This window comes from Mesoplodon bidens (assembly GCF_964165515.1).
Source record: "Mesoplodon bidens genome assembly, chromosome: 1".
NCBI lineage: Eukaryota > Metazoa > Chordata > Mammalia > Artiodactyla > Ziphiidae > Mesoplodon > Mesoplodon bidens.
The window spans coordinates 15,347,966-15,375,041 of NC_138176.1; the positions used below are offsets into that span (position 1 = coordinate 15,347,966).

General features: G+C 46.2%; 1 protein-coding gene across 2 annotated transcripts in view; it reads left to right on the plus strand.

Annotated features, from left to right (window-relative positions):
- Window positions 1–10,884, plus strand: part of GFRA1 (GDNF family receptor alpha 1) — a gene marked incomplete at both ends in the record, with an annotated part of 219,064 nt that extends 208,180 nt beyond the window's left edge. For both annotated transcript variants that reach the window (XM_081231365.1, XM_081231366.1), the window contains 2 exons: window positions 9,728–9,781; window positions 10,729–10,884. In XM_081231365.1, coding sequence (XP_081087491.1) covers window positions 9,728–9,781; window positions 10,729–10,884 — 210 coding nt within the window. The remainder of the gene's footprint in view (window positions 1–9,727; window positions 9,782–10,728) is intronic.
- Window positions 10,885–27,076: the final 16,192 nt, after the last annotated feature.

Sequence of the window (27,076 nt, forward strand, 5' to 3'; positions counted from 1 at the left end):
CAAATCTCAGCGCAGCCACTCTGGGCTGTGGAAACTTGGGCAGGTCCCGACCTCTCTGAAACCCCTGCTTCCTGATCTGTACAAAAGGGGAGTACCGCCCCCCCCCAGAAAGTCATATGAGTCCTTGGGGAGTATTCAGTAAAATGCGGATGGGATCATTACCAATGGAGGCTATTCTTAAGAGTAATCGGCACAGTCATGATCATTATTAGTCTATTTGGTTTTCCTCTATTTTCTTGAATATTTTTCTCTGTCTACTAAAAGTACATTTTTTTTAAGTTTTTAAATTTTTTGCTTTCCCCTTGTTTCTTGCAGCACCACAAGTGCTCCATCTTCCCACCCAGAGAGTGAACAAAAGCCCTGGGTCCGTGCTGTCTCCAGACCTGGCATTTTATATCAAACCTTAGTTACCACCATAAGTCACAGAGCCATTACAGGGCTGCTCTCAGCTGCACATAAATGCACAAGAGAATGAGAGGCTTAATAAATATTATCTGATGGTGATGAGGGCGCGTGTCTGATGAGATCAGCTTCGTGCACTTCTCGTCAGGGACCACGATGAATCTCTTCTGCTGCTCTCTGCACACTTGCGTTTCCAGATGCACATTTTGAGAAAACAAACGTTTCTTTTTAGGGCCATCCCCCTAGTTACCATTACACCATGATCACTGAATGCTTGCTCTACAAAACCCCTCCCCCACCCCAACCTAAAATATCTTTCACACAGTGTTTGGCATGATCTTATTGTTAATTGGGCATAATTTTCTAAAACGCAGCTCATAATTGCTTCTTGTCTGAATCGTTTACTAATCAAGCAAGTTAACCATGAACGAAAACACACAGTTCTCTAATGTAGTTGGCAACCTGTGTTCGCCCCAACTTGGGGAAAAGCAAAATAGATGTAAGATGATCCTGTGGAGTTAGGGAAAGAAGAAAGGCCAGCCCAAGCGCCCTGTTAAGCTCCCTGCTGTAGACAGTGTCTGCGCACAACGCTACTTGCCATCCTGCTATTAGTGTTAAATTACAAGCACAGGGCTGCAGACATCCTTTTATGGTGTGCGGGAGACTGACAGGCATGCCCGAGGGACTGCTTAGCTAATGGAGGACCGCTGATGTATCTTACAGGACTGTATCTCTTTCATTGCATTCATTTTTAAATCCGAGGAAAGAAGATCATGAGCCAGTTCTATTCAGTATCACATTATCACAAGCCAAATTAGCTTAATCTTTTGTATTTTTCACACCCCTGCCTGAATCCAAGAACATCCAGTATAGGGACCGCAGAGAGGCTAAGAGATCATCAACAGCCACTTGGATTTTAAAAGGACTTCCGCCCCGAGTATCACGTTTGATTCGCACAACTCCGTGAGGTAGGCAGTAGTAGGGCCGGGGTTATTGTCATTCTAGGTGATGGTTGAAAAGCTAGGACCAGGACCTTCCTAACCCTGTGGTCTTTTTAACATACCTTATCAGTCAATCTGGTACCAAGAGCAAGTTCTACATCATAGTAGAAGCTCTCTTAACTGACCCTCATTCCACCAACTCACCACAGAAGCCAGCCTCTCTGCCATTCCCCTGTAAACATCCAATGCCCAAGGCAGGCTGAATGCCCCAAGCTAGTGGGCTCTCTCCTCCTGCTTACCTGGGCCCCTTGCTCTCTCCAGTGGAGGCACAGGTTTAAAAGATTCAGGAGCATTTGTTCTCAGACCTTTGGGTGCTGTTGTATTTGGTATTTTGCTTACATAATTTAATTAAATATTACATGAATGATTGAAATAGGAGCACAAAAGTAAGAAAGTTGTTTCAATGAAAACTAGGTTGAATACATTAGAAAAGTTCAAATTCCTTTTAAAAAATACCTTTGATTAGGTGTGGCCCAGACAACTCTAAAAGACTGAGAAAAATTGTAAAAATGTAGAAAGATTCTGCACTGAGATTCCTCAGTGGGTGTCAAACAAATGCCATTCCTGTTTTAATGAAACAAAAACTGGAAATTTTAGATTGTAAATGATAGGTGTAGCTCGTGCAGGACATAAGCCAGGGAATTCCAATCAGCAAACTCTTTCTTTAGAAAACCTTTTTAAGGGCTTCCCTGGTGGCGCAGTGGTTGAGAGTCCGCCTGCCGATGCAGGGGACACGGGTTCGTGCCCCGGTCCGGGAATATCCCATGTGCCGCAGAGCGGCTGGGCCCGTGAGCCGTGGCCGCTGAGCCTGCGCGTCCGGAGCCTGTGCTCTGCAACGGGAGAGGCCATAACAGTGAGAGGCCCGTGTACCGCAAAAAAAAAAAAAAAGACCTTTTTAAGAAAGTGGCCTTGATCACGTATCCAAAAATCAGTGAATGACGTTCAAATTCTAAATTAAAGTGTTTGATACAATACATACAATGGAATATTATTCACCTTGAAAAAGAGAAAATCCTGTAATATGCAACAACATGAATGAATCTGGAGGACATTATGTTTAGTGAAATAATCCAGTCACAGGGACCAGCACTGCATGATTCCATTCGTATGAGGTATTTTAAATAGTCAAACTCATGGAAGCAAAGAACAGAATTTTGGTTTCCAGGGGCTGGGGGAGGGGGACACGAGGAGGTATGTAGGTTCAGTTATGCAACATGAGTAAGTTCTAGATCTGCTGTACAACATTCTGCCTGTAGATAATAGGGCTGTGTTGTACACTTAAAAATTGAAGAGGGTAGACCTCATGTTAAGTGTTCTTACCAGAATAATTAAAAAAAGAAGCTTCTAAATGAAAAAACTGGATACAAATGTGTAATATTTAAGTGATTTAATGATTTTTCTCTTTAACATCATTTCTCAATTGACCAGTGACCTAAGGGCCCAGCCCCCAGTGTTGTCAGGTAAAAAAGTTTCTACTCTAGGGTTAGCCCTAAGCTCAACCTAAATTGCACTGTTAAACTTGGAACAACTCACAGGTGCCAGGAATCCAAGACCTTCTAGACTCTAGAACAGGAATCCATATCACCTTTAAGACTATGACCACCACACACACACACACACGCACACACACACACACAATCTGGCCTCACTTCATGGAGGCCTTGTCTAAACAGCACATCTGAGATCTGAGCCTGTGCTTCCTGGGGCTAAGGAAGCGTGACTTCAGGCCTCCAGTCCTCTCCCCACCCCTTTTTATGACCAGGCTCGACCTGCCCAGAGACTGCCAGACTAACTAAACTTGGTACCCAGTGGGCCTTCCTAAACCTGTGCAGGGTGAAACATCTTTACAAGGTCTTCTTAGAGCTTAATGTAATGAAAGCCTTTTGCCTGAGGTTCAGGTAATATGTAGTCACAGTGTCTTGGAGGGAGAAGGTAGATGAGACATGGTAGGAAAGCTGCCCAGGAATTATCACCACCCACGTCTCACTCTGTCCCTCCTCATAGCCCCTCAGCCCCTCCCCAGCCTGTGCCAGAGCCCATGGGGCTGGCAGAAATTGGCTTAGAGGAAACAGAGCCGAACACAGGCTCTGAGAGACAAACACCCACGCCCAGCGGCTCAAAGTACACCTCATTTATGTATCCACTTGTTTTAAGCACTGACTTGACTACACATTATTCAGACCAGTGGTTGCTACCAAGTTCACAGGAAAAGCAAAACTCACCGGGAAGGTGAGTTTCAAAATAGACAGTGACAAGGATTTTAGAAAGACTGGCCAATTGCTTGTGACCAGACCAGAAATAAAACCTCCCCTGGCTGTCCCAAATCCAACAGGCGAAATCCAAAAAGCTGAAAACAGTATAAGACTACAGTGCACTGAGCACACAACCATTCCTTAGCTTGGATTCACTAAGCAGGCAACTTCTTTTTTCTGTCTTTTTTGCGTACGTAGAAATTAATTTGGGCAAATATGTGTCTAGTGCACAACAGAATTGTTATATAATAAGTTCTACTTATAAAAGTCTATAATCTGGTGAATCCATTTTATTAAAATGCAAAGTGAAAAATGAGAAAGTAACAACGGATTACTCTGCTCAGTTATCCTTCAAATCAGGTACACAGCCTTCTTATGTTTTGCCTTACAAGAAAATGTAAGATGCGTAGATTTAAACGGAGAAATGGCTTTGAGTTCTCGACTATTTTGGAAAGAACTCATGCAATGGTTTTCCCTAGCAAAGGTCCCATTTATGCTACAGAAGAGGCTCATATGCTGATAAACTGATATTGACAAGTGTGATGGATGCAGCTCGGTACTTAGTACTGGAGAGCAGAGTTGATTGCGTTTTACAGTCTGTGTATTTCTGTTTATTGCTTGTATTCTGTCATTAAGCAAACAGGTTCTTAATATAGCAAATCTCTCTAATCAGTAAAGCAAGAGAGAAGAGAACCAGAAGCATCATTAATTGTGACCATTTGGCTGCGGCCTGAACAATCTGTTGCTGTTGGATTGAGCAACTTCCTCTGGTTTTGTTTTCTGGAGGTAGAGAGCAGAAACTGGCTTTTCTTTTACATGGAGGAGAGTAGTGAAACGTTCCATGCCCTGCTGGCTGACAGCTGCCTAAAAACCCAAGATGAAACACTGGCTTCTCTACAGAAATGGAGTCCTGGGGCAGCAAAGGCCAGACTGCACGTGGGTATGCTATTAAGTCTCCAATTCCATAAGCAGAGAGAGAGCAAGTGTGCAGCTCCAAAGCCTGATCTGACCCGAGGCTTGGGGAGAACCCACCGTGGGCAGAACGTGTTGTGTACACGGTGCCCGATGAGTGGGCTGGACTGAGAGCTATGAACTGTATGTGTGCCTGGGCATTCTGTACCGGAGAGCAGTGGGCACCAGGCAGGCTTTCCAAATGCTAATCACAGGGGTAAAAAAGCAAGGGAGTAACAGAGGTTCACGGCATCTAATGCATTTATTAACCCTTTAGTGCCAGGGACTGGGGAGGTCTGGCCACAGTTACAGTGCCATGGAAATTCTGTTATGCAACATCCCTAGACTTGGGGATTCCTGCCAGTGACAGTTTTATAAGACTGCTGCAGGGACAAGGCTTATGAAGAGCCTAAAGAACAAGTTCCCTGGTTTTCCAGAATGACAGCAAAGCTACTGGTTTGTGGATGGTTTCTCCAGTATCCTCTTCACGTTCTCAAGATGAAAACCTTGTGGTACTGTGTTTTGGTGGTGGTGTTTCCCCCAACTCGGAGTCAGGCAGCTTCTCCCATAACCGCATAACTATGAGTTAGCTGTCATGAAACCCGCTTTCATAAAAGGGACTAAATAATTCATTTTTCAACATGCTGTAACAATGGTTAAAATTGACTTTTAGAAAAATTGAAATCCATTCTCTTCTCTTCTTCTTTATCCCTCTCTCCTTTTTAGGAGATATGATATTTTAAAGCCACAAACTGTAAGGGTTGGTGCCTAGATAGGTCTGGGCTGGCCAGGCTCTATGTTGGACCCCTGCCTATCCTCTTAACGAGCAGGGCTGTAGAGCGTGTAGACAGGACTTGTTCCGTTATTACACCCCTGGTTTTACCCGTTTGGGGCTCGGCAATGGTGCTCTTCCAGTTTCTAACTTGCCTTATACCTTGCAAGGTCTCAGAAGTTTTTGTTTTCTTTTTGTTTTTTTAATTTTCCTGGGACAGTCCCAATTTTCTTCAACGGAGGCAATGTTTAAAATATGTAAATACTCTTTGCAATAGTTGAAGGTGAGAGATGCCCTATAATTTTATCTTCTTGCGTTTATCAGACCTGACTAGCAAGACAGCGATAGCTTGATGTTTTAAAAAACGTTCAGGATAAAAGCCTTTAAAATGTGGAAACAGCAGGTTGCTCAGGCTTCTACAAGGGGCTTTAAGAGCCAGATTTCCCTAAGTGGACTTTGGATCTGCATAGGTAGATTTCTGACCCTCGGTGGTCATGCGAGGGGTTCAGACTGAATACAGGACTTACAAGCATGCCACCAGCTAGACATACGTAGGTCTGGATCCCCAGGCTCTGCCCCTCCATCTGCAGCTTACGAACCCTTAGAGTCACTGGACACCCAGTTAATGCCACTCGGTCCAAGCAGCAGACCCACTGGCCCTCATTCTGTAATATATACCCCAGGTTTGGTGTGGGATTTTAAAAGATCTCATGTCTATGTGCAACCCTTCGATTCTTTTCCCCAGGTGCTGCCTGCTATTCCAACAACCAATAACATCTGTTCTTTGCCTTCTAATCACACTCACAGATGTTAGTGTGGTTCATGCAAAGTTCTGGCGGAACTGGGGGGCTGCTCTTCTTTGCCTCTGCAGTTCTGGGGGGTTTCCCGGCCCCCCAGACCTCTCAATGGGAAGCAGTGTTAATACGCTATGTAGGCAGAGGCTTTTGAGGCCAGTGTGCATGGACCGCTAAGCCTCTGGAGTGCTAGGTGCTTCTGCTGGGTTAGGAAAAGGTTTGACAGGAGAGGAGGCGTCTTCTCAGAGCCTTGGCAGAGGCCTGGTGGTGCACGGTTACATTCACTCAGCGGTTCATCCAGTTCTGCCCACCAGAATGGTTCTCAAGGCCAGATGAGCTTGGAGCTGCCGCCTCCACCTTAAGTAAAGCCAGTGGAGATACAGGGAGACAAAACCAGAGGGGTTGATTATTTGCTTTAGATAGAGGCCAACAAGATGCCTGCTTTGGGGGAAGAAGATCCCAGAGCCTTCACAGACTTGGAGATGGTCTCAGTGTATTTTCTTGTGTGATCCAACAGTCATCCCAGCCATTCTCAGATGGGAGGCAAGAGCATGTCTACCCGGTTGTATGACTCTAATCCTGTACAAAGTTGAACTCTCACTGACCACTGAGGACCAGAATCTACCTATGTTGATGTAGAGTCCACTTAAGAAAATTGGTTCAGATAGAGACCTTTTCTAGTCCATTGGTGGAAGCCCCCTTTACAATCATGTAATAGATGGGCATTTTACTAGTACATTAACAGGTTCCTGAAGTGACTAAGTGTAGCTAGTGAGTGTCTCAGATGGTATAGATGATGAGTGATACACTGCATGCTGGTGCTAATCATATAGAACAAAGTAAGAGGAGGCCTACCAGCCCTTGGATCTCTTAGAGGTCACTGCAGTCTAGGACACTGGGGTGGAGCTTAGCTGTGACCACAGCACAGAAACAACTTGAAGAAATAAATGTGTCCCAGACGAGAAGTCGGGCTGCCTTCTCTGCACGTTTTAGTGAACTTCTTAGTTAGGCAAAGGCCCTTAATAAGGGTTGTCTTTTGTAGATGACTGCCTAGAAAAGACAGAATGTGATGTTTTAGGGCCATTTTGGTGTCTGGCACAATTCCAACCTTGAACAGAAATAAAATGTGCAAAGTTCTACATATTATTCTCTACAGGTTACAGTGCAATGGACCAGATTTGCTATTAATATAGATTAAAAGTAGGCTTTTGAGTAAGGCTCAATTCCTCTTCTGATTTGCTCTCTGATCTTCTTATACATAACATTTAGTGGCCTTTGAACAGCCCAGGGATGCTTCACAGTGTCTTTTTCTTGACGCCTGTTTAAATGTTTCTATTTCACATTCACGGTGGGCATGTGCAAATAGAGGTAAAGGTTATGACGCCTCCAACATAGCATTATGGTCAATAAATTACTCCTTGGGTGAACATGCTATCATTTCAGGCTAGCACGTCTTCAACAAGTTGCAAACGTTGTCCTGCAGTAGGCAGCCTGCCAGGGCATTCCCACAGAGCTGGTTGCCCAGATACTCCTAGGTTCAGGTGTTTTGCTTAACCAGGGTCATCCTGTCGACAGATGAGTTCTTGGTCTTTCTATGCCAAAGGGCTCCTAGTTTCAGGGGCAGGGGGTTACGGGAGGGATTATTTGTGTGGATTTTGGGGGCAGGGGGAGCATGAAGACTCAAGCATGCCAGGGTTGCCTGGGAGAAACTGTAAAGCAGGAAAGAGCACAGTTCCATTCAGGAGTTTCAGAGACTTATCTAAATCTTGACTCTAAAGTAGTTCACTGTGTGCCCTTGGATAAGTCACTTAACTTCCGTGCACTCTAATTTGTTTTCCTTTACAAAACAAGAGAGCTGCACTGGGTTAGCATTTTTTTATTGTAATTGTTTGAGCAATGGAACCTTCCCTCCACCTCAGTTCTCAGGTAGAAACCCAGTGGAAACTTGCTTCATTTGTGAGGAAATAGGGGGCTTAAAGCCCTCACAGCTCAGGAACTTGTAACTGCCCTAAAGCAGTTTTCAATAAAATATGTATTTATTTGTATTGCATAGGTAATGTACATGTATTTTTTTAAACATCTTTATTGGCGTATAATTGCTTTACAATGGTGTGTTAGTTTCTGCTTTATAACAAAGTGAATCAGCTATACATATACATATGTCCCCATATCTCTTCCCTCTTGAGCCTCCCTCCCTCCCACCTCCCTATCCCACCCCTTTAGGTGAACAGTATGGAGGTTCCTTAAAAAACTAAAAATAGAACTACCATACAACCCAGAAATCCCACTACTGGGCATATATCCTGAGAAAACCATAATTCAAAAAGAGTCATATACCAAAATGTTCATTGCAGCTCAATTTAATAGCCAGGACATAGAAGCAACCTGAGTGTCCATCAACAGATGAATGGATAAAGAAGATGTGGCACATATATACAATGGAGTATTACTCAGCCATAAAAAGAAACGAAATTGAGTTATTTGTAGTTAGGTGGATGGACCTAGAGTCTGTCCTACAGAGTGAAGTAAGTCAGAAAGAGAAAAACAAATACCGTATGCTAACACATATATATGGAATCTAAGGGAAAAAAAGGTCATGAAGAACCTAGGGGCAAGACGGGAATAAAGACACAGACCTACTAGAGAATGGACTTGAGGGTACGGGGAGGGGGAAGGGTAAGCTGGGACAAAATGAGAGAGTGGCATGGACATATATACACTACCAAATGTAAAACAGATAGCCAGTGGGAAGCAGCCCCATAGCACAGGGAGATCAGCTCGCTGCTTTGTGACCACCTAAAGCAGTTTTAAGATGGATGGATCTGGGGTCCGTAATGCCCTTCACGATTCCGGAAGGGGACCTGTCTGAAAGAGTCCCTGCCCTGTGCCTTAGCCCCCAAGCACTGAGTGGTTTTCCCACTAGAGGGCAGCCACATGAGCCCAGGACCACATCCTTTTTTGTCATATCACTGTATGCCCAGCCCTGGAAAATAGCTTGGTAAGTGTTTGTGGACTGGAACAACTAATAAACAAGTGAATAAACACACACGCTTCAGGAAGACCTATCTTTATATTACTAATAAATGTGGATTTTTATTGTACCATTTTTACCTAGAAGGCAGTTCCTAAACATTAACTTTCAGAACTATAAATGAGTTCAAAATGTAAATGACTTCAAAATTTTTTCTTTTGTAATCTGTGCAGTGACTTTGAAATGAGGTGGGTACAAACTGAGACGTACTATGTCAAACACACCAAATTTGGAAGACTTAGTAGTATGAAAATAACAGAATGTAAAGTATCTCATTAATCATCTTTTATATTGATTACATGTTGAAATGGCAATATATTGAGTTAAAGAAAATGTGATTAAAATTTTCTTCACCTGTTATCACTTACGTGGTTAGGAGAAAAATTTAAGTTCTATATGGGGCTCACAGTTGTGGCTCACATATTTCGGTAAATGGCACGGCCCTAGGCAGTTAATCATCAGTAATTACTCTTCCATAGTACGTATGAGTGATTTTGTGTGTGTGCGTTTTTGTCTCTTTCCAGGCACAGAAGCTGAAATCCAATATGTCGGGCAGTCCACACCTCTGTCTTTCTGACGTAAGTTGTTTCTTTCTGAGTCTCCCTGCACTTATAGAAACAGAGCCTTTGGGACCCTGGAACAGGATATGATGTGAAGGGCTCAAAGACAAGAAGGTTTCAGGTCCAGAAAAAGTCTAAGTCACCCTCAGTGTCCCTCTGCCGTTTGAGCCAGGTGCAGTCTTCAGATGGTAGTGCCCAAAGTGAGAACCAAGTGTGGACCCCAGGATCCTCATCTCAGAACTGGACCAGCACAGATACCATTGTCCCAGTACCATGATAATCTCTGTGGTCACAGTCACATAAATTCATCTGGCACAGAGAAGATACATAACCACTCTCACTCCTTACCAGATGTCCTTTGCCCTCCACAGCAACCCAGAAGTAGCCAAGGCAGGCCACATTACATTCCCCAATCTACAAGTGAGAGGGTGGATGATTCTGTCACAATCCTAGCTCATTGTGGCGGGCTGTGGCATTATGGGATTGAGCAGGTGCTAGGGATGGAGATGAAGGAATCAATCCTGGGGAAGGACAGCTGTGCTGACTGGGAATTTGGGAGCCTGGGTTTTGGTCAGGACTCTCTGACAAGCAGGGCGAGATCCTTCATCTATGAAGTCCATGGTTGAACCAGCCGATGGAGGGAATGGCTACTGCCTTCTCTGCCAGTCTCCAATGCGATTTGTGACCCATCTCTACATGAACTCACACTTGCTTGGGCAAGTTTCCCAAGATGATTCTTCCTGCCCTCCTTCATGACGGAGAGAGACAGCAAGCATCCCTCCTCAGTCATTGGTACCCAGAAGGAGAATGGTTCCATGTTGCACAGTTGCTGGGGGACCTTGGGAGTGGGGGTAAAATCTCGGGTCAGCTTTGGTGAGCAGTGAGAGAGAAAGAGTGCGGTTAAAATATGCCTTGATAGAACGAACACACGCAGTGGGTGATAATGAAAACATTCTTTCTTACAGCGTGATTACGAAAAGGATGGTCTTGCTGGGGCTTCCAGCCACATAACCACAAAATCAATGGCTGCTCCTCCAAGCTGCAGTCTGAGCCCACTGCTGGTCCTGGTGGTAACTGCCCTGTCCACCCTATTATCTTTATCTTTGGCTGACACATCGTAGCTGCATTTAAAAAACAATATGGACATGTAAAAAGACAAAAAACAAGTTATCTGTTTCCTGTCCTCTTGTATATCTGAAATTCCAGTTTTAGGAACTCAGTTGAGACACTGCTAAAACAGTTTCATCCAACTGGAACTTTTTTCTTTTCTTTTCTTTTTTTTTTTTTCCTCTAAGAAAGCTTCTTGTGATCCTTAGGGCTTATATGGGATGCCCGATACAATGCTACATTCCAAACCCAGAAGGCTTTGGGGCATGCTGTATTGTAAAGGGACAGTTTGTTGATTTGGCTGTAAAGCAAACTGGGGCCATGTTTTTCAAGAGGACGATGAGGATGTTGATTTTAACAATTTAACTCTGGCCTTCACTAGCTAGAGAAGGAGTTAGTATTTCTAAAGAATCTTCCATATCTCATGTAATAGGTTTTATTTCTGATGACATGATTGCCGCGGTACATGGATGCCAGGTTTTTTTGGTCACAAAGTGAAGATCCTCATCAAGACAATCTTGATGGACTTTGTGCAAACAAGCTTGTACCAATGTTCACTTTTCTATATGTACTAGTATTTTCTGCGCTAAGTTTATGTACTGTAAACAGTTCTGCACTCTCCTACAAAAACAAAAAAATACCTGTCACATCCCAGTGTAGTGTCTGTCTTCTAGTCAAAATAGAGAGTGAGAGTGGGCATGAGACTTCACAGAACCTTGATCACTGAGACATTTTCCTAAGCCTTACCTGAGTGAGAAGCCCTTAAACTAACAAGAGTCAAATATAGCTGAAACATCATTCCAATACTCTTTACAAGTATGAGGTTATATGTAGAAAAAAGTTTTACTACTAAATGATTTCAACTACTGGCTTTCTATATTTTGAAAGTAATGACATTGTCTTCATTTTTTTTTACTGGTGGTTTAATACAAAATACATGGAGCTTGTTTTCCTGTCGTAAGTAGTGTTAGCTCCGATGCTCACGAAGACAGCTCTTCCAAAGCAGCCTCTGCATCATGTTGTTGTGGACAGGCAGGAGGAAACAGAGCAGCCAAGCATTGTCTTTTATCATTTCTTGAAACGCAAGCGTGCATACCTGTGAGGAAACCAGCAGCCACTCGTAAATGTTCTACAATGTCCAATGGCACCCTTGCCAGTTGACACAGACCAGTACCTTGGTGTTCATGTTATTTGATATACGCAGCCTTGACTGGGATGGGGGTTGGGACTTGCTGCCCTTTCTTCTGAAGCAGATCCATGCCAGGGTACCCAGTTCTTTTCCTAAGGATTGTCTTGACTCCCATCTTTCATGGCTTGGCTGCTGTGTAGAGCAGTTTGGTCTGAAGGTCATGGGGAGTCTGCTTGCACCGTGTTCTGTGTCCTCCATGACAGACTGTGACTGACCCTGCAAAAAAGAAAAAAGGTTTGTGGATCCAGAGGGTCACCATTAGGTCTGTGGAGCTGAGTTGATTGGCACAGAGACACAGAGCAAAACAGGGCTCTGGCTATAAGGCATTTGGCTTGTTACTGCACGTCCTCTTCTATCGTTCTTTTCCTTAAACGAATAGACTCAAAAGTGCACTTTTGAAGTCTGGTTGAAATGGTGAGATTTGAAATCTACAAGGATCGAGTGCTAGTAGCCATGTTTCTTTGAAACTGAATGGAGGTGGGGAGATTGCACTCAATAGAGTATTGGAAGCATTCGCCTTCTTCCCATATCAGTAGAGGGGTGGAGTGGGGAGACCCACAGTGCACATTTCATCCTGATTCCCTTTGCCCACGGATGTTTGCCTTGTAAGAATTAATCAAATTGCTAGGGTGGGAAATCTATTAAACCCAAGATGAAGGCATAGCCTTTTAGCTCTATTGGTGTTTGAAGTACATTTATATCCCAATGTTAATAAACATAAATGTATATACTAAGTACCGAGTTTTTTCACTTCAAAATGTTTTCAAGGGGAACTCATCAAACAAATTCAATTAGTGAAAGGTTTCCTAAAGACGTCTTCCTTTGAATAAACACATTAAACATGTCAAAATACTTGGAATTCCAGTCATCTGTGAAAGCATATCTCTTACAGAGCATATTTTGTTTTAATTAAGGTATCTCTGTGTGTCTACATGGGACTAATTGCATAGAGGTCTGATTCTATGTAATCTACTGTAGAAAGCTATTGAGTACTTCTGTAATAAACAGCAGCTCTAATTAGCTTCAGATGACCAAAGAGAAAATAGGAGTTATCAGCGCTAACAAGAGTAGCCTTCAGTGCAGAACACATGGATGCGCAGCACATAAATTAAATTTTGAAAAGCCTCATCTTTCACCAACACAGATCTCATTTTTCTTCAGAGATAGAAGCATATGAGAGTTACCAAATCGTCGATTTGAAAATAAATTACTGCTTAAGTAAACAGCGGGAAGGATGTTCCATGACAACTTGTTAGGGAGATTCTTATTAAACCATGCCAAGCAAGTGTTCCTGCCATTCGGGGTGATCTCAGTTTAACACGGTGCCCCAGAAACACCATCGTTTGCCCCAGTACTGGAGCAGGCAAAACCTTGTACCTATCCAGCTTCCTCTGGCAGTGCTAAAAGCAAAACATGGTTCACGACTTCCTGTCCTACAGGCCCTGCATGGAAGGTGCCACCAAAATACAAGGGCTGTCTGCTGAGGTTTGGGCCTGTTGGAGAAGGCATCTCACTGTAGTTGATTTGGGCACAAAAACAGTAACTTACATCCATGGAGACCATGGCTCCCAAATCAAGTCTAGTTGTGCTCTACTCATTTCAGAGAAAAAAAGGCAAGATTGCCAAACCGATTAGAAGCACAGTCAGTCCCCTTGATGTTGGATATCTTTGACCGAGAGGTGTTGGAGTATCTTTTTATATAGAGCACATGAAGGGAGAAGGGTGCAGTAAAGAGAGGGAATGCAGAATGCCACCTGAATATATTTTTCCATATCTGGTTTTTTTCAAGCCTCTAGTAAAAAAAAAGTGTAAGTTGAGAATGACATAGATTATTTTTCATTAAGTATAGCAAACTGTATCCAAAGTGTGAAAGGAGTGTGGTTTCCATTAAAAAAAATTTTTTTTAACGATTCTTTATCCTGTAGTAAAAAATGTTGTAGAAGCTACTTCTTCAAGGAAAACAAATATAGGACAGGGCTCCTCCAGAACTGCTGTGGCCTTTGATCTAGTCTATATTAAGATTGCTTCTCTCTTGCACATGCTCCAAGGATGGGTTGTCTCCAGCTGCATCCCCATTTCCCACCTGCCTCTTTGTACTCTGAATCAGACCCTCCCAAACACTCCATCTGCTGAGCTAGGAAAGTGGGAGAGAGGAAGCATTTCTAAATCAGTGTTAAGTGCTTGGGAAAAGACATGTCAGAGCAGTGCGAGTTTATATAATTAGCAAGTTCTGTTCTTAGAATCCAGCAAAAATGTATTTCTGTTGTTATTATTTACAAAACAGTGGCCTCGGAGGAGCTGTCTTTTGGAAAGTAAGTTTTCATTCATGTAGTCAGGCGTGCACGACTTATTGGAGTCAAACTGTGGGCCAGAAAATGACCTGCTTAAATGCATGCACATTTTCTCATTCTCTTTCAAGCTGTTCTTGAGCTCTTGGATTCATAGCCCCGCGATCTTTGTTGCTTCTGCTCTTTGATAAAACAAATGAGACCATGCCAGACCCATCGTTTCAAGAAAGACCAAAAACCAATGACAGCACACACGAGTCAGTTACCAAGGGCCTGAACATGATGTTGGCCAAAGTGCCTGTCTGCACTGAGTTCGGGGAGTTTGAAGAGATGAAGCAAAATCAAGGTACCACAAGAGACCATGTGCCATTGGTGAATGGAGCATGCAGTCTGATCCGAACAGAAAACTTGTCCCAACCAAACATCCAGAGGTCCTTGAATTAGACACCAGTGCCTTTGGAGGAAGTGTGCCAGAGCTAATATCTGGAGGGCAGAGGAAGGAGGTTCTTTTTAGAAATTCTAAAACAGCAAAACAGCTGGGAATTTGGTTAGATATCCTTACAAGCTATGTTTTTCTCTCATCCCTAAGATAAGCATCTCGTGTGTAGATCTGATGCCTCTTGACTTTGACACAGCTTTTATTCTCAAGTGACCATTTATTTGAACTCTGTTGTCTAGAATTCTTCAAGACGACTGTACCTCTGAAATATATTCTCATTGCAGAGGCCTTAAATCTGTGGGGTTTGCCAGTGCCTCCATCCTGGGATGTATTCAGTGGGACATTTCATTTCCCAAGGGTCGTTATCTTAAGACATTGGCGGATTCCCTTCTCTCGTATATCAGTTATTGATAACCCCAGTCCCCACCCTTGTTTCTTATTGCCCAAGTATTTAACAGAGTCCCTTCCCATCAATTCTTCATCGGAATCATTCTAAATTTAGTCCTACCCAAATTAATTCTTGTTCTGTCAGATGCGCATCCTACACGTAACCCTGGCTTTTTGAAGACAGAGAAGTCTCTGAGGAGCCAGGCGATCTGAAGATGATGCTAATCCCAGAGTAGAAAGTTCATCCAGCCAGCCCTCCCCTGAGCTCCCCCTTCTTAGCTCTGGGATTGTCTTGTCTCCTGCATACTCGCCAAGCATCCCTTTGTAGTTCCAGAGCTCTCTGACGAGCTTCTCCTCCCTCCCAGAGACAGCCTGGGTCTTTCAGCGGGATGCACCACCTGCACGTCTGATTGTTCTGAGACCCAGCCCAGAGGGGTGGGGAAGGCACGCCAGCCCTGTTTCAATAAACTGCCTGCAGAGAACCGCAGCCTGTAACAGTCATCGAGCTCCCAGCCCCCTGAGGACTCCAGGCTCATTTGACCAGCGCAGCTGCGACTTCGGCGGTCTGCCTCTGGCAGGTGCCCATAGCAGCATCTTGTTCCACTGCCACAGGGAATTTATTTTTGCTCAAGGGCAGCTGCCAAACCCAGCACCAGCATCGATAGAAGGTTTTCTCTGATTTTCTTCTCTTCATCCCAGGTCCGGCTGTCTTACCAATCCCCACTTTTCGTTTTGCGGGACGTGCCAAGAGACTGGCCGGAGACCATCAGTCCCTTTCTTCTTTTGAACCTCTCTTCCCGCTCACCCTAACAGCTTCCCTAGCAGAAAGCATGACCCATAGTAGGAAATTAAACACTTCCGGGTGAATGAAAAACTTTAGGACATTGAAGGGTTTCATTCTGAAATACAGTAGCAAAGACTGGCCCATTTGCATCATCTTAACGGCGCTGAGCTGTTATGCATCGATGCTGAAGGTGTCCTCCTGAGGTTATTGAGGGTGACCTGGGAGAAAGGGTGAAAAAAAGTGTTAGGATCAAAGCGGCTTTGTCTGATGCATTCCCTGCCAAGAGATGGAAAACTAGCATTTGTTCCCAGAAGAGCTGAGCATGACCAGCCAGTTCCAGCAGGCTCACGGCATCCACCAGAAAGGACGGGACCCCAAATGGGGTAGACTTTGTGGGAGATTAGCCAGTGAGTCTGCTGATGTTTTAATCTGCCTCAAGTGCAGGATGCTGGCAGGAAAGATGGACCACCCTACCAGTCCTGACCAGCCCCAGGGATGCAGCCTCTGCCAGCATCCTGAGAAGTGAACTCAGGTGCTTAACAATTCAGCACACTTACGGAACACCTACTGTACTTGAATGAAGCTCCATTTGGAGCCGAAGCTCCCGCACGAGTAACTTGAGAATCTAGGGCCCTTTGACAGCAGCTTAGGGGAACAACCGTCGTTTCCAGGTTGGCAGAATCCTTCACTTTGATATCCTTCGGAGAATCTAAATTCTCTTTATAAATAGTCCGTGAAGCTGTTTTTCAGACTCAGTCTCTAAGAGGGAAGTCCCAGTCCACATGCGTACAACCCACCCAGCCTACCCATCGTGAAGCAGGCAGATACACCCACCCTCAGCCTGTGCCCGCAAGGCCATCATGGAGAACCCAGTGGGGTCACCCCTCTGATCCTCAGAGGGTCGTGAGCACAGCCAGGCCCGTAGGCCAGTGAAAGTCCCAGCTGTCAGGGACCAGCCATGGTGCTAGTGGGAATGGGAGACAGCAGAGCTGTCCACCAAACATAACATAGATCTTAGAACCAGAGTAAAGTAGGATGAGGAATTGGAACACCCAGTAGATGCCCCGGGTGTAGGAAACGCAGGCTGTTAGAAGTCGGTAAAGGCCTGTCGTCTGTCAGCAAGCCGGCCGGGCGTCTGCAGGTCCAGGGGAAGGTACTCGGCTTTCTTGGCACCAATGGCGCTTAAAGCTCTATCGATAAAGCTCCCTCTCTCTTTCTGTGTCGCAACTGCTTCAGGGCTGTATGATCCAGCTTTACCTTCCTGGCATGCAAAGCATGCTTGATCCAGAATTTGGTTTTTTTTATTTTTTAGCTTTAGCTGAAGGCATTTCTGAAAGGGGGGGCGTGGGGAGGAAGGAGAATGGAAGCCATAGAACCAAATCACAGGTTGCCCTGCCTTATTTGGTTGTGGTCTTCTAGTAATCAGACACTTCTGATGTGCTTTTCTGGATTCAGAAATAGCTGATTGTCCTCAGAGGGTTGAAGAAATGGTTTCAGAAACCCGAAATGCAGGGCCTTATAGTTCTCCTAATTATCTGCCTTTTCTCTTTTTCTCCCTTCTCTCCCCCAAGGGAGGTGGGGAAACGCTTTTTACCAGAGTTTGCTTTACAGAGTTTTCTCATCCTCTGTTCATTTTCCCTTGATATTGAAATTATTTTCTCTTGTTTAATCCAGCTCCTGCTGAGAAGCTGTGTGAGCTGTAGGAAGTGGGGTTGTTTTGCTGTATCTTTTGGACGGTGTTGCATTCTTACTCTTAACCCGAGGGTACGTCTCAGTTCTGTTTGTTCTGTTTTATGCAAGTTAACAATACGGGTGGAAGAGAAGAAGGATTCTGGTGTTTAGGATCATTTTAGATTTCCGTCCTGCGAGAGGGGTTCAGACCCTCAGCCTCGCCAGAGCTGGGGTGAGGGGTGGAGTGAGCCCCGCTGAAGCCCCCAGTTAGGGGAGGATACGGATGAGCAGCTTTCTTTCCGGTCGCCATTTTATATTGTGTGTTTCCTGAGTTTTCCACATGGAGAAGATAACGCGTTTATTTCATCATCTCGTGTGTCTGCTTCCTGAGGACCCTGGACGTTCTCCTGGGGTCCCTCCCTCGCGGCTTCCTCACGCAGCTGTTTTGCAAAGTGCTTTATTGCCATCACCCACGGAAGACCGTCTCCATGCAGAAGTACACGTTTTGTTCTTTGGACTTTGGAAGTAGTTTTGTGATGTTTAAATTTTCTGTTAGCATATTGCCTAAGCATTACAGAATGTACGTACGTAGTCCCTTCAAACGTCTCCCTCACCCCAGAATATCCTAATAAACATTGTTTTCTTTCTTAAAAAAATGATTATTGTGTCTTCTTCTTTCATCTTAATTCACTGGAAAGTGATATTGAAATCTCCAAATACTAGAAATCCCCAGTGTCAAGACATTGAGGGGTGTCTGGTCCTGTGGGTGTAGGATGTTTAGCAGCATCCCTGGTCTCTACCCACTAGATACCAGTGGCAACTTCTCCCCTCTGCCAAAGACAAAGTCAAATCCCTAGGAGGGGGAGGCCGCAACAAGGCCCGCCTTGTTGAAGCCACTGCTTTAGACCCAGCCCAACAGCTCGTATGTGCAATACCAAAAGGAACTAGGTTCTAGTGTAGGGCCACGGCTGATATTTATCTCATGTCTTCAACATGCAATTTTATATTGAGAGGATAGAGTGGGTGGGTTCTCTAGTTACTGTCATATGTGTATTGAATTATTTGTATAAACTTAGAAATAGTAAGTGTTTTGATAAAAAGTAAAGACAGATTAAGCCATTTTCTTATTTCCGGCATCCAGCTCAGTGCCTGGCAAGGAAGAATCACTTTATATCACATGAGGCCAGATTTTCTCTTTTAGAATTAACATCATGATCGTGGTTGCTCAAAATATGACTCCCCCACTTCCCTGGGGAAATTATCATTTCTGGCACCTTATCACCTCCAGGATTTTTAAGGCCAATTATTAAAACCCAAATCACCGTAATTAACGTCACCATTGTCGTTTGCTTCAGACTGAAAATTGCAGCCCACTCGACCCCAAGAAGACCTTGCTTTGTAGGACAGAAGCCTGTGTTTCACTAGAGATTCTGTAGAACATTTTTGTTCTTTGTGATTTTTCATTCAACTGGGTTTTCCTACTCCCTTGCTTTCTGAGCTGCTTTCAATTGACCAAGTTTAGGATGACTTCTGCCAGACTCCACAGCTTGGATCCAAAGTTTGTGAGCCTTTGGAGCTGGGCTTGGTATTTCAAAGGTACAGCAAAACCTGGATCCCAACATCTTACCCGGCTCTGGGTTGCTGAGCCGAAATCTCTAAGCTCAGTCGCAGGGAAGTGAAACTCTCATGCCAGCAGCAGTGGGCTGGCCCCAGGAAGGGACGGACTCTGATGTCCCCTGAACCATCAAACAGAAAGGGGGAGGGAGCAGTGCTCTGGGGACCTGAAATTTCCTCCCACAGTGCTTAGTATTCTGAGCGTCTCCCTAATACAACCAAACCTCAGCGTGCAGGTGATAGAAATTTTAGGAGCTGGAACAAGAAATGACTAATAAAACCCTGAGAGAAATGCCAAGAAAGTGAATAAAAACTGTGACAGAAACCAGATACAAGACTGCTTGTGTTTGGTGATATAAATAAAGCATAAACAAAAACACAATGATGTGAAAGATACGAGCAGGAGTATCCATAAATGTCACATAAACTGGCAGTGCTGGCTGCACTGATGGGTTTTACCCTCGTGAAGAGTTCTCCCATCCAGGCCGGTAGACAATTCACCATTTTTCAAAGATAAAGTGAGCGCTTGTCCTGAGAAAACCTTGGGTGGGTACATTTAAAAGGGCAATCTTGGGCTTCCCTGGTGGCGTAGTGGTTGAGAGTCCGCCTGCTGATGCAGGGGACACGGGTTCGTGCCCCGGTCCGGGAGGATCCCACATGCCGTGGAGCGGCTGGGCCCGTGAGCCGTGGCCGCTGAGCCTGCGCATCCGGAGCCTGTGCTCCACAACGGGAGAGGCCACAACAGTGAGAGGCCTGCGTACCACATACACGCACACACACACAAAAAAAGGGGCAATCTTTTTTAGAAAACTGTTTGACAATATGTATCATAATTTTAAATTTTCATCCCTTTTGAGCCAACAATTCCACTGTAAGGAATTTACCCTGCATTCTTACACAGTGTGGCAAGATCCATGCAAAAGGATTTTCATGGCAGAATAGTTTGCAATAGCAAAACACTTGAAACGACTTGAATGTCCATCCACAGCGAACTGGTGAAAGAACTCATGGTGCATCTGGATAAGGGAATATTATGCAACCTTTTCTTTTCTTTTTTTTTTTTTTGCGGTACGCGGGCCTCTCCCGTTGCGGAGCACAGGCTCGGGACGCGCAGGCTCAGCGGCCATGGCTCACGGGCCCAGCCGCTCCGCGGCACGTGGGATCTTCTCGGACCGGGGCACGAACCCGTGTCCCCTGCATCGGCAGGCGGACTCTCAACCACTGCACCACCAGGGAAGCCCTATGCAACTATTTTAAAAAGTAGATGTACATCCACTGAAACAGATAGTGGTCTATGGTATATTAAGTGAAAAGGCAAAGGGCTTCCCTGGTGGCGCAGTGGTTGTGAATCCGCCTGCCGATGCAGGGGGCGCGGGTTCGTTCCCCGGTCCGGGAGGATCCCGTGTGCCGCAGAGCAGCTGGGCCCGTGAGCCATGGCCACTGAGCCTGCGCGTCCGGAGCCTGTGCTCCACAGCGGGAGAGGCCACAGCAGTGAGAGGCCCGCGTACCGAAAAAAAAAAAAAAAAGGCAAGGTACAGAACAATGAAAAATATAGTCCTACTTGTATACATTTAAAAAACATATCTAGATGATAGATGTAGATAGATATATAGATGATAGATAGATAGATAGATAGGAGATATAGATGTGTGGATAGATAGACAATGAATGGATGAAGAGACGAATGGATGGATAGATACTATCTAGAAACAGTTTTTTTTACCATGTCTGGATTTTTTTTTTACCAATCATTTTAAAGAATAAAAAATAAAGTAAGCTGAACTGTGCAATGGCTGGAACCCAGCTCAGGGTTTGGCCCCTGCTCTTTGGAAGAAAGAGGCAGATACGGCCGTGGCTCAGTGCAGGCTCAGGACTAAAGTTTCCTACTGAGTCCAGCAAAGCCCCGCAGGGTGAGTGTCTGCCCCGCAGAACCTCTTCAGAGATTAATTGCTGCAATATGGGGAAGAAGCACCTCACGGGCTCTGTGTACACTGTGTGCATAGGAGGATTTTTAAATAATTGCTTACTCTGTGGTTGGTGACACAGGATGAGTCCTCTCTGCGCAGGGCTCACACAGCCCAAGGGGAGACTGGGTCAGCTCCTTTGGTGGCAGGTGTGTCAAGGGTTAGCCCACCCTGTGGATAGTGCCCTCAGAACACTCATGACAATAACAGCTGGTGGTACTGGGTGCTCACTACATTCCCCCCACACCAGGATGGATGGGCTCTGCATCCATGATCTCATTCAGCCCTCACAACTCCCAGGTAGAATTAATCTAATTTTGCAATGAAAGCAACTGAGGCAAGAGAGGGCAAGTGACTGATGCAAAGTCATACAGCTAAGGGCGGCAGAGCGGGACTGGAATTCAGGGTTTTTTTGGTTTTGGTTTTTTTTTTTTTTTTTCCCGGTACGCGGGCCTCTCACTGTTGTGGCCTCTCCCGTTGCGGAGCACAGGCTCCGGACGCGCAGGCTCAGTGGCCATGGCTCAAGGGCCCAGCCGCTCCGCGGCACGTGGGATCTTCCCGTACCGGGGCACAAACCCATGTCCCCTGCATCGGCAGGCGGACTCTCAACCACTGCGCCACCAGGGAAGCCCAGAATTCAGTTTTTTGATGCCAGTGCCCATTCAAACTCTGCCCTGCAGCCTTGTGGGGAAAACTCTCCTGGCTTCTGAGTTGGAAGCTCACAGACCCACCCGCATCCCCACTTCATTTCCCTCTACCCACACTTGGGGCTGTGTTATGAGAGCAGCCCAAGCTGGCATATTGCAGCGTGCGTTTGTCTTCAAAAGATAATTACATTACCTCCCTCGCCTTAAGGAAAAGAACAGCAGATTAAAAAAGAAATGTGACAAGCCATCTGAGTGCCAGGACTGCTCCCCTGAGAGTCCCACTTCCATCTCGGTCCCTCACTCTAGACATGAAACCAATTAAAGTCGTTGCAACATACGCAGTTAACACCAAGTGACAAAAGCCTGCCTAACTGCTTTAAAGATCTAATTTACCCACAGACTGTGCCCAGAAAAACATGGCTGGCCTGTTACTGTGCAACTTTGGAAGCACTTGACTCAGCTCCAACTCTGAGGGGCGTCCAGTTACCCTCCTCAGAACCTCCCCCCGCCCCGGCAGCTGTCACTCCTGGACCTCCTCTGTCTTCAGTACAGTGATGGTGGCCCCAGAGAACCGGAACTCTTGCCACTGGGGACATGGTGAGGGCAGGAAGCAGACCCCTGGCAGGGGGGTTGGCTCAGGAAAACCATGTAGTCCTTCGTACCCATGTTGCCCTCAATGCTGACCTCTCCCACTTCTGCCCGACAGCTGGAAGATGTAGGGGAAGAGAGCACATCGCTTTGGCAGCCCTCACCTGGAGCACTTCTATCAAACTGTTGCTCTCATCTCAGGACCGGGGCGACTACTTTTGAAGTGGACAGACGAAGATCTGTGATGGAAAGTGGGTTTTATTCCTTGGTTTGCCAGGATTTCATTCCAAACTCCAGGAAAGGATCTTCAGAAAGAAAATGTTACCAAATTGAGAAGAAAATGGACAACAGGCAGAAAGAAAAAGGTGGTTCCTGCAATGCATGTTCCTCATCTAAGTTTGCTTCCCTTCCAGTCCGTTGAGGACAAATCCCTGACCCCCTCCCTCTGTCTGCGGGTACCAGTATCAGAACAGGAAAGCGGCCGCACTCTGATGCAAAGCCCCTTTGTTTTCATTCTTCCAAAACATTTCTGTCCCTGGAAGATCCCTAGGGTATTCAGACAATATCTCCTTAACTTGCAAGGGCTTTACAGTTTGCCAAGCTCCTTCACACACGTTCTCTTTCCATTCTCCCACTGGCGTGTGGGGAACTAGTTGATCACCCCCATTTTATGGATGTGGAAATGGAGGCCCAGAAAGGCCCTTATTGAGTGAGTGGCAGAGGAGTCCCTGCAGCTCGGCAGCTCTCATTCATCCCCCCACCGTGTGACCTCCTTAGTTTCCTGTCTCTTTGCCAGCATCTTCCCGCTCACTGGGGAATTGCAAACTATTTTAATGGACTCTCAGCTTTCGCCGAGCACATCTAGAGTGTCTTTTTTTTTAATTCCACTGATTTTTTCAAGGCAGTTTTTAGAGGGTATTAAGTGTTCTTTGAATAACGCCTTCTGTAATCTAGGGATAGCCAGATCCAGACCCTTAGCGCCTGTCTGCTAGGCGATCTTGCTCTGTGCTGTTCACTTGTTCAGAAGCCTCAGCTGTGATGGACGAACAAATGCAGCAGAGGGGATGGTGGCTTCCCTGCTGGGGATGGTGGCAACCTCAATAAAATGCCTCAAGGTTGCACACCAAGACCAAGGTGTGTTTTTGGGGTGGGGGGTGACGAGGGCAGTGCCTGTGCTGTCCTCCGGTGGACCCGGTTACCTCTAGGTACTGATGAGCTGGCCTTGCCCCACCCTGCAGGGAGCCCCTGCGTTCAGCATGGCCTCACCCTCAGAACTCAGCGCTCACACAAAACCCGCAAAGCCCAGATAGCTCAGGCGCCAACCGGGACCTCCAGGGCTGCCACAGCACCCCACTACCCAAGCACCACCCCCCGTATCGACTCCATTTCTAGTTTGGTCCCTGTTTGCCCCTTGCCTTTGCACATCTCCAGTAGAAGACCTGTATTTCCCTGCATCCTTCATTCACTGAGTACTTACTCTTCTAGGTAATGCTGACCACCCCTTTGGATCTTTGCAGCAGCGCTGAGACAGGTGCCGCTGTCCCAGTTTTGCCGATGAGGAGATCAACTTAGGGGTTAGGTAACTTGGCAAAGTGCCCTAGGTCCAGAAGACCCCAGAATTCAAACCCCAGCAGCTCAGCTCGAGGGTCTGCCTTATAACCCAGGTGTTATCCTGCAACCGCCTGGCTCCAGAAGTGGCTTCCTGCAAATCACATCATTTTGCAAAGCCACAGAGGGATCAGGTCTTTAAGGAAACCTGAGGTTTTAAACTGGTGATCCTCTTGTAATGTGAAAAATCAATGTATGTGTTTGGATTTTTTGTCTTAATTTGGGATTTACCGACAATGAAACAGAATGTCTTTTAGGCAATGAATGAAATGGTGACATTTTCTTGAGTTCTGACTCCAAATTGCCTGTGTATCTTCACAAGTGGCTCCCCTGCCCGGGAAGGCTCGGTCTCTGTGCCTCTGCTCTTTCTTGCTGCCCTGCCCTCTTTGGAGAGCCCCTTCATTGCTGGGCTTCAGTTGCCACCTGCAGTGACGACCCAGGGCTGTCTTCCCTACATCCCCGCTCGCTTCCAGTATTTCCCACCTCCCTGGGAAGAACCAGCACCCCCCTCGAACCAGCCTGACCACAAAGGAGTCCTCCTCCCTCCACCTCCTCTGACCCACTGGGTTTCCTAACATAGGTCAGCACTTACTCTGTGCCAAGCATCCTTCCCAGCAGAGGGGATGGGGTGGAGGATGGGAGAGGACATGCCTTTCTTCTCTTTGGGCTTACTTACACAGTCGTGGGAGGAGAATTTATGACGGTGAACAAATAAAATGTGAGCTGGCCAGTGCTCTCGGTCTCCTCATCTGTAAAATAAGGATGATAATGGCATGTACGTCACAGGGTGGGTCTGAGGACTATGTGAGCTAATTCAGGCAAGGTGCCTGTGGTGTGGGCATGCAGTAAAGCACTAAATACATGGGAAGTGGTTATTACTTTGAAATAAATAGGGTGTGATGATGAAAGGAACTGGGACGTGGCTTTAACCTGGGTGACCAGAGGATGGCTCTTTGAGGAGGTGTCCTCAGATATAAAGCCTAAATGTTAAGAAGGCACCAGAAGTGAGGAAGGAGTGCTCCAGGCAGGGCAACAGTGGTGTCAAGGTCGGGAGGTGGGGATGAATGTGATGCATTCATTCATTCAAGAAAAGTCAGTCCAGGGAGGCTGGAGGCTGGAGGCTGGCGTGGAGGGACTGTGGAGAGATGGGGAGGCTGGAGAGGGGTAGGGACCCCATGCACCGGGAGAGGGCACAGTGCTGTAGGCAGGAGGGCTCCCCATACCCACGTGGCCAGCAAAGGGACAGAGAGAACAGTCAGGGCTGGTACAGGGCCTGTGCAAGAGAGGGTGGGGCACGTTCAGTGGGTAAGACAAGTGGAAGGGATTGGGATGTAGGAGTGATGGGCCTCGATGCCTGCGGTGAAAGGTGAACAAGCATAGCTCCCAGGTTGGGCTTAAGCAGTGGGGTGAATGGTGGCCCCTTTGCAGAGGACATGTGAGGGAGTCACAGGTTCCCAGAGGGTGGGGAGAAAGGCATCCAAACTTCTTGTGTTATGTGTGGTGCCTGCACACCCCCGACCAGTGACTGGCCTCAAACCCCAGCACTCTTGGTGATGGCTGTCCCTCTCCTTCCCCCCCGGGCTCCATACCTGATTGGCCAGCCCAGCTTTGCCTTCCCTTTGTCCACCCTGCTGTTCTGTTCCCGCTGCCTCCCCGCCACCCAACCCCTGCCCCCCACCCCCACCCCAGGGGAGGGATCTCACTTGCCTTGAGCCTCCAGCTGTTCCCTGTCCAGCCTGGACAGTTTCTCCGAAACTCCACGGTAACCAGCCTCTGGCTCCAGCTACCTCTCAATTTTCTCCCCTGCTGTCCTGACTAAGCAGAGCCCCCTCACTGCCTTCTATCCATCCACCTCCCACCTTCACCTACTGCCGCCTCTTACCCATCCCACCACTCCCCCGGGAAACCTTCCAAGTCACTCCAATTTACAAGGAGTTCTCCACCTTTGGGGCGCCCACAGCTCTCACAGCCCACCTCACTCACTCCTGTGCTCACATGTGACCTTGCATTGTCTCTTAGTTCTGTGTACATGAACCTCCCCTCCCCAGCAAGGCTTTAAACACCCCCCAAAAGTGAGGATAGGCTCCTCTTGTATCACGAATGGGTGCTGAAGAGTATAAACTCTAGAAATAAAGTTCTTGACCTCTCTGAGCCTTGGTTTCCCCAGTTGTCAAGTGGGATAAATAATAGAACCTACCTCAGGGGGTTGCTGTCAAGTTCCCGTGTTGGCAATGGCTCCTGCCATAAAGATCATGACAACAAAAATTAGTGATGACACTGACAGTCAAAAATGAAGGTGACACTGGGACCCAGGCTAGGCACAGAGTGGGGATCTGAGCCCATGTAGACTTGGTCTTGAAAGGATGTATGAACGGAGTTTCCCCCAGGCTCCTTCCTTCCTACCCTTATCAAATTCACTGGCAGCCTGCCATGTGGTAGACACTATCTTTGGGAAACAAAGAAATATAATCCCTCCCCTCCTGGGTGTTTACGTTCTTTTCTTTCTTCCCTCTGTCCTGGCCTGAAGCATGCAGACTTCACAGAGGCAGGAGAGAGCCTGGTTCACAACAGGGAGGCCATTCCATCAGATCGACATTTGGAACACGCAACAGAGTCTATGACATCCAATGGACAGCTGGTTCTTATTAATGGGATTTAGAGTCTTCTGGGTTACAATGCCTCATATATCCCCTCCATTTATCTTGCTAGGAGAGGGTGAAGTCTTCAAAGGACATCTGAGTCCTTTCCTACCATACACTAGATTCTTCTGAGACAGGGTCCTACCCTAGTGACGTGTCTGCACGTTTACCCAGCCAGTTGGATGGCATTGCTCCAGGACTTGATAGAAAAGAGCCACTTACACATCTACTCATTTCCTGTCACTTAATCGACATTGTATAGGAGTTCATTGATGTTCCCTTAATCTTTTGTGAAGAGTTAAAAGAGTTTCAAATCTAGTCAAACTCAAAACTAGTTTATTTGCCTTTTATGATGATTGAAATGATGCACACTGTAAAAAACCTTATG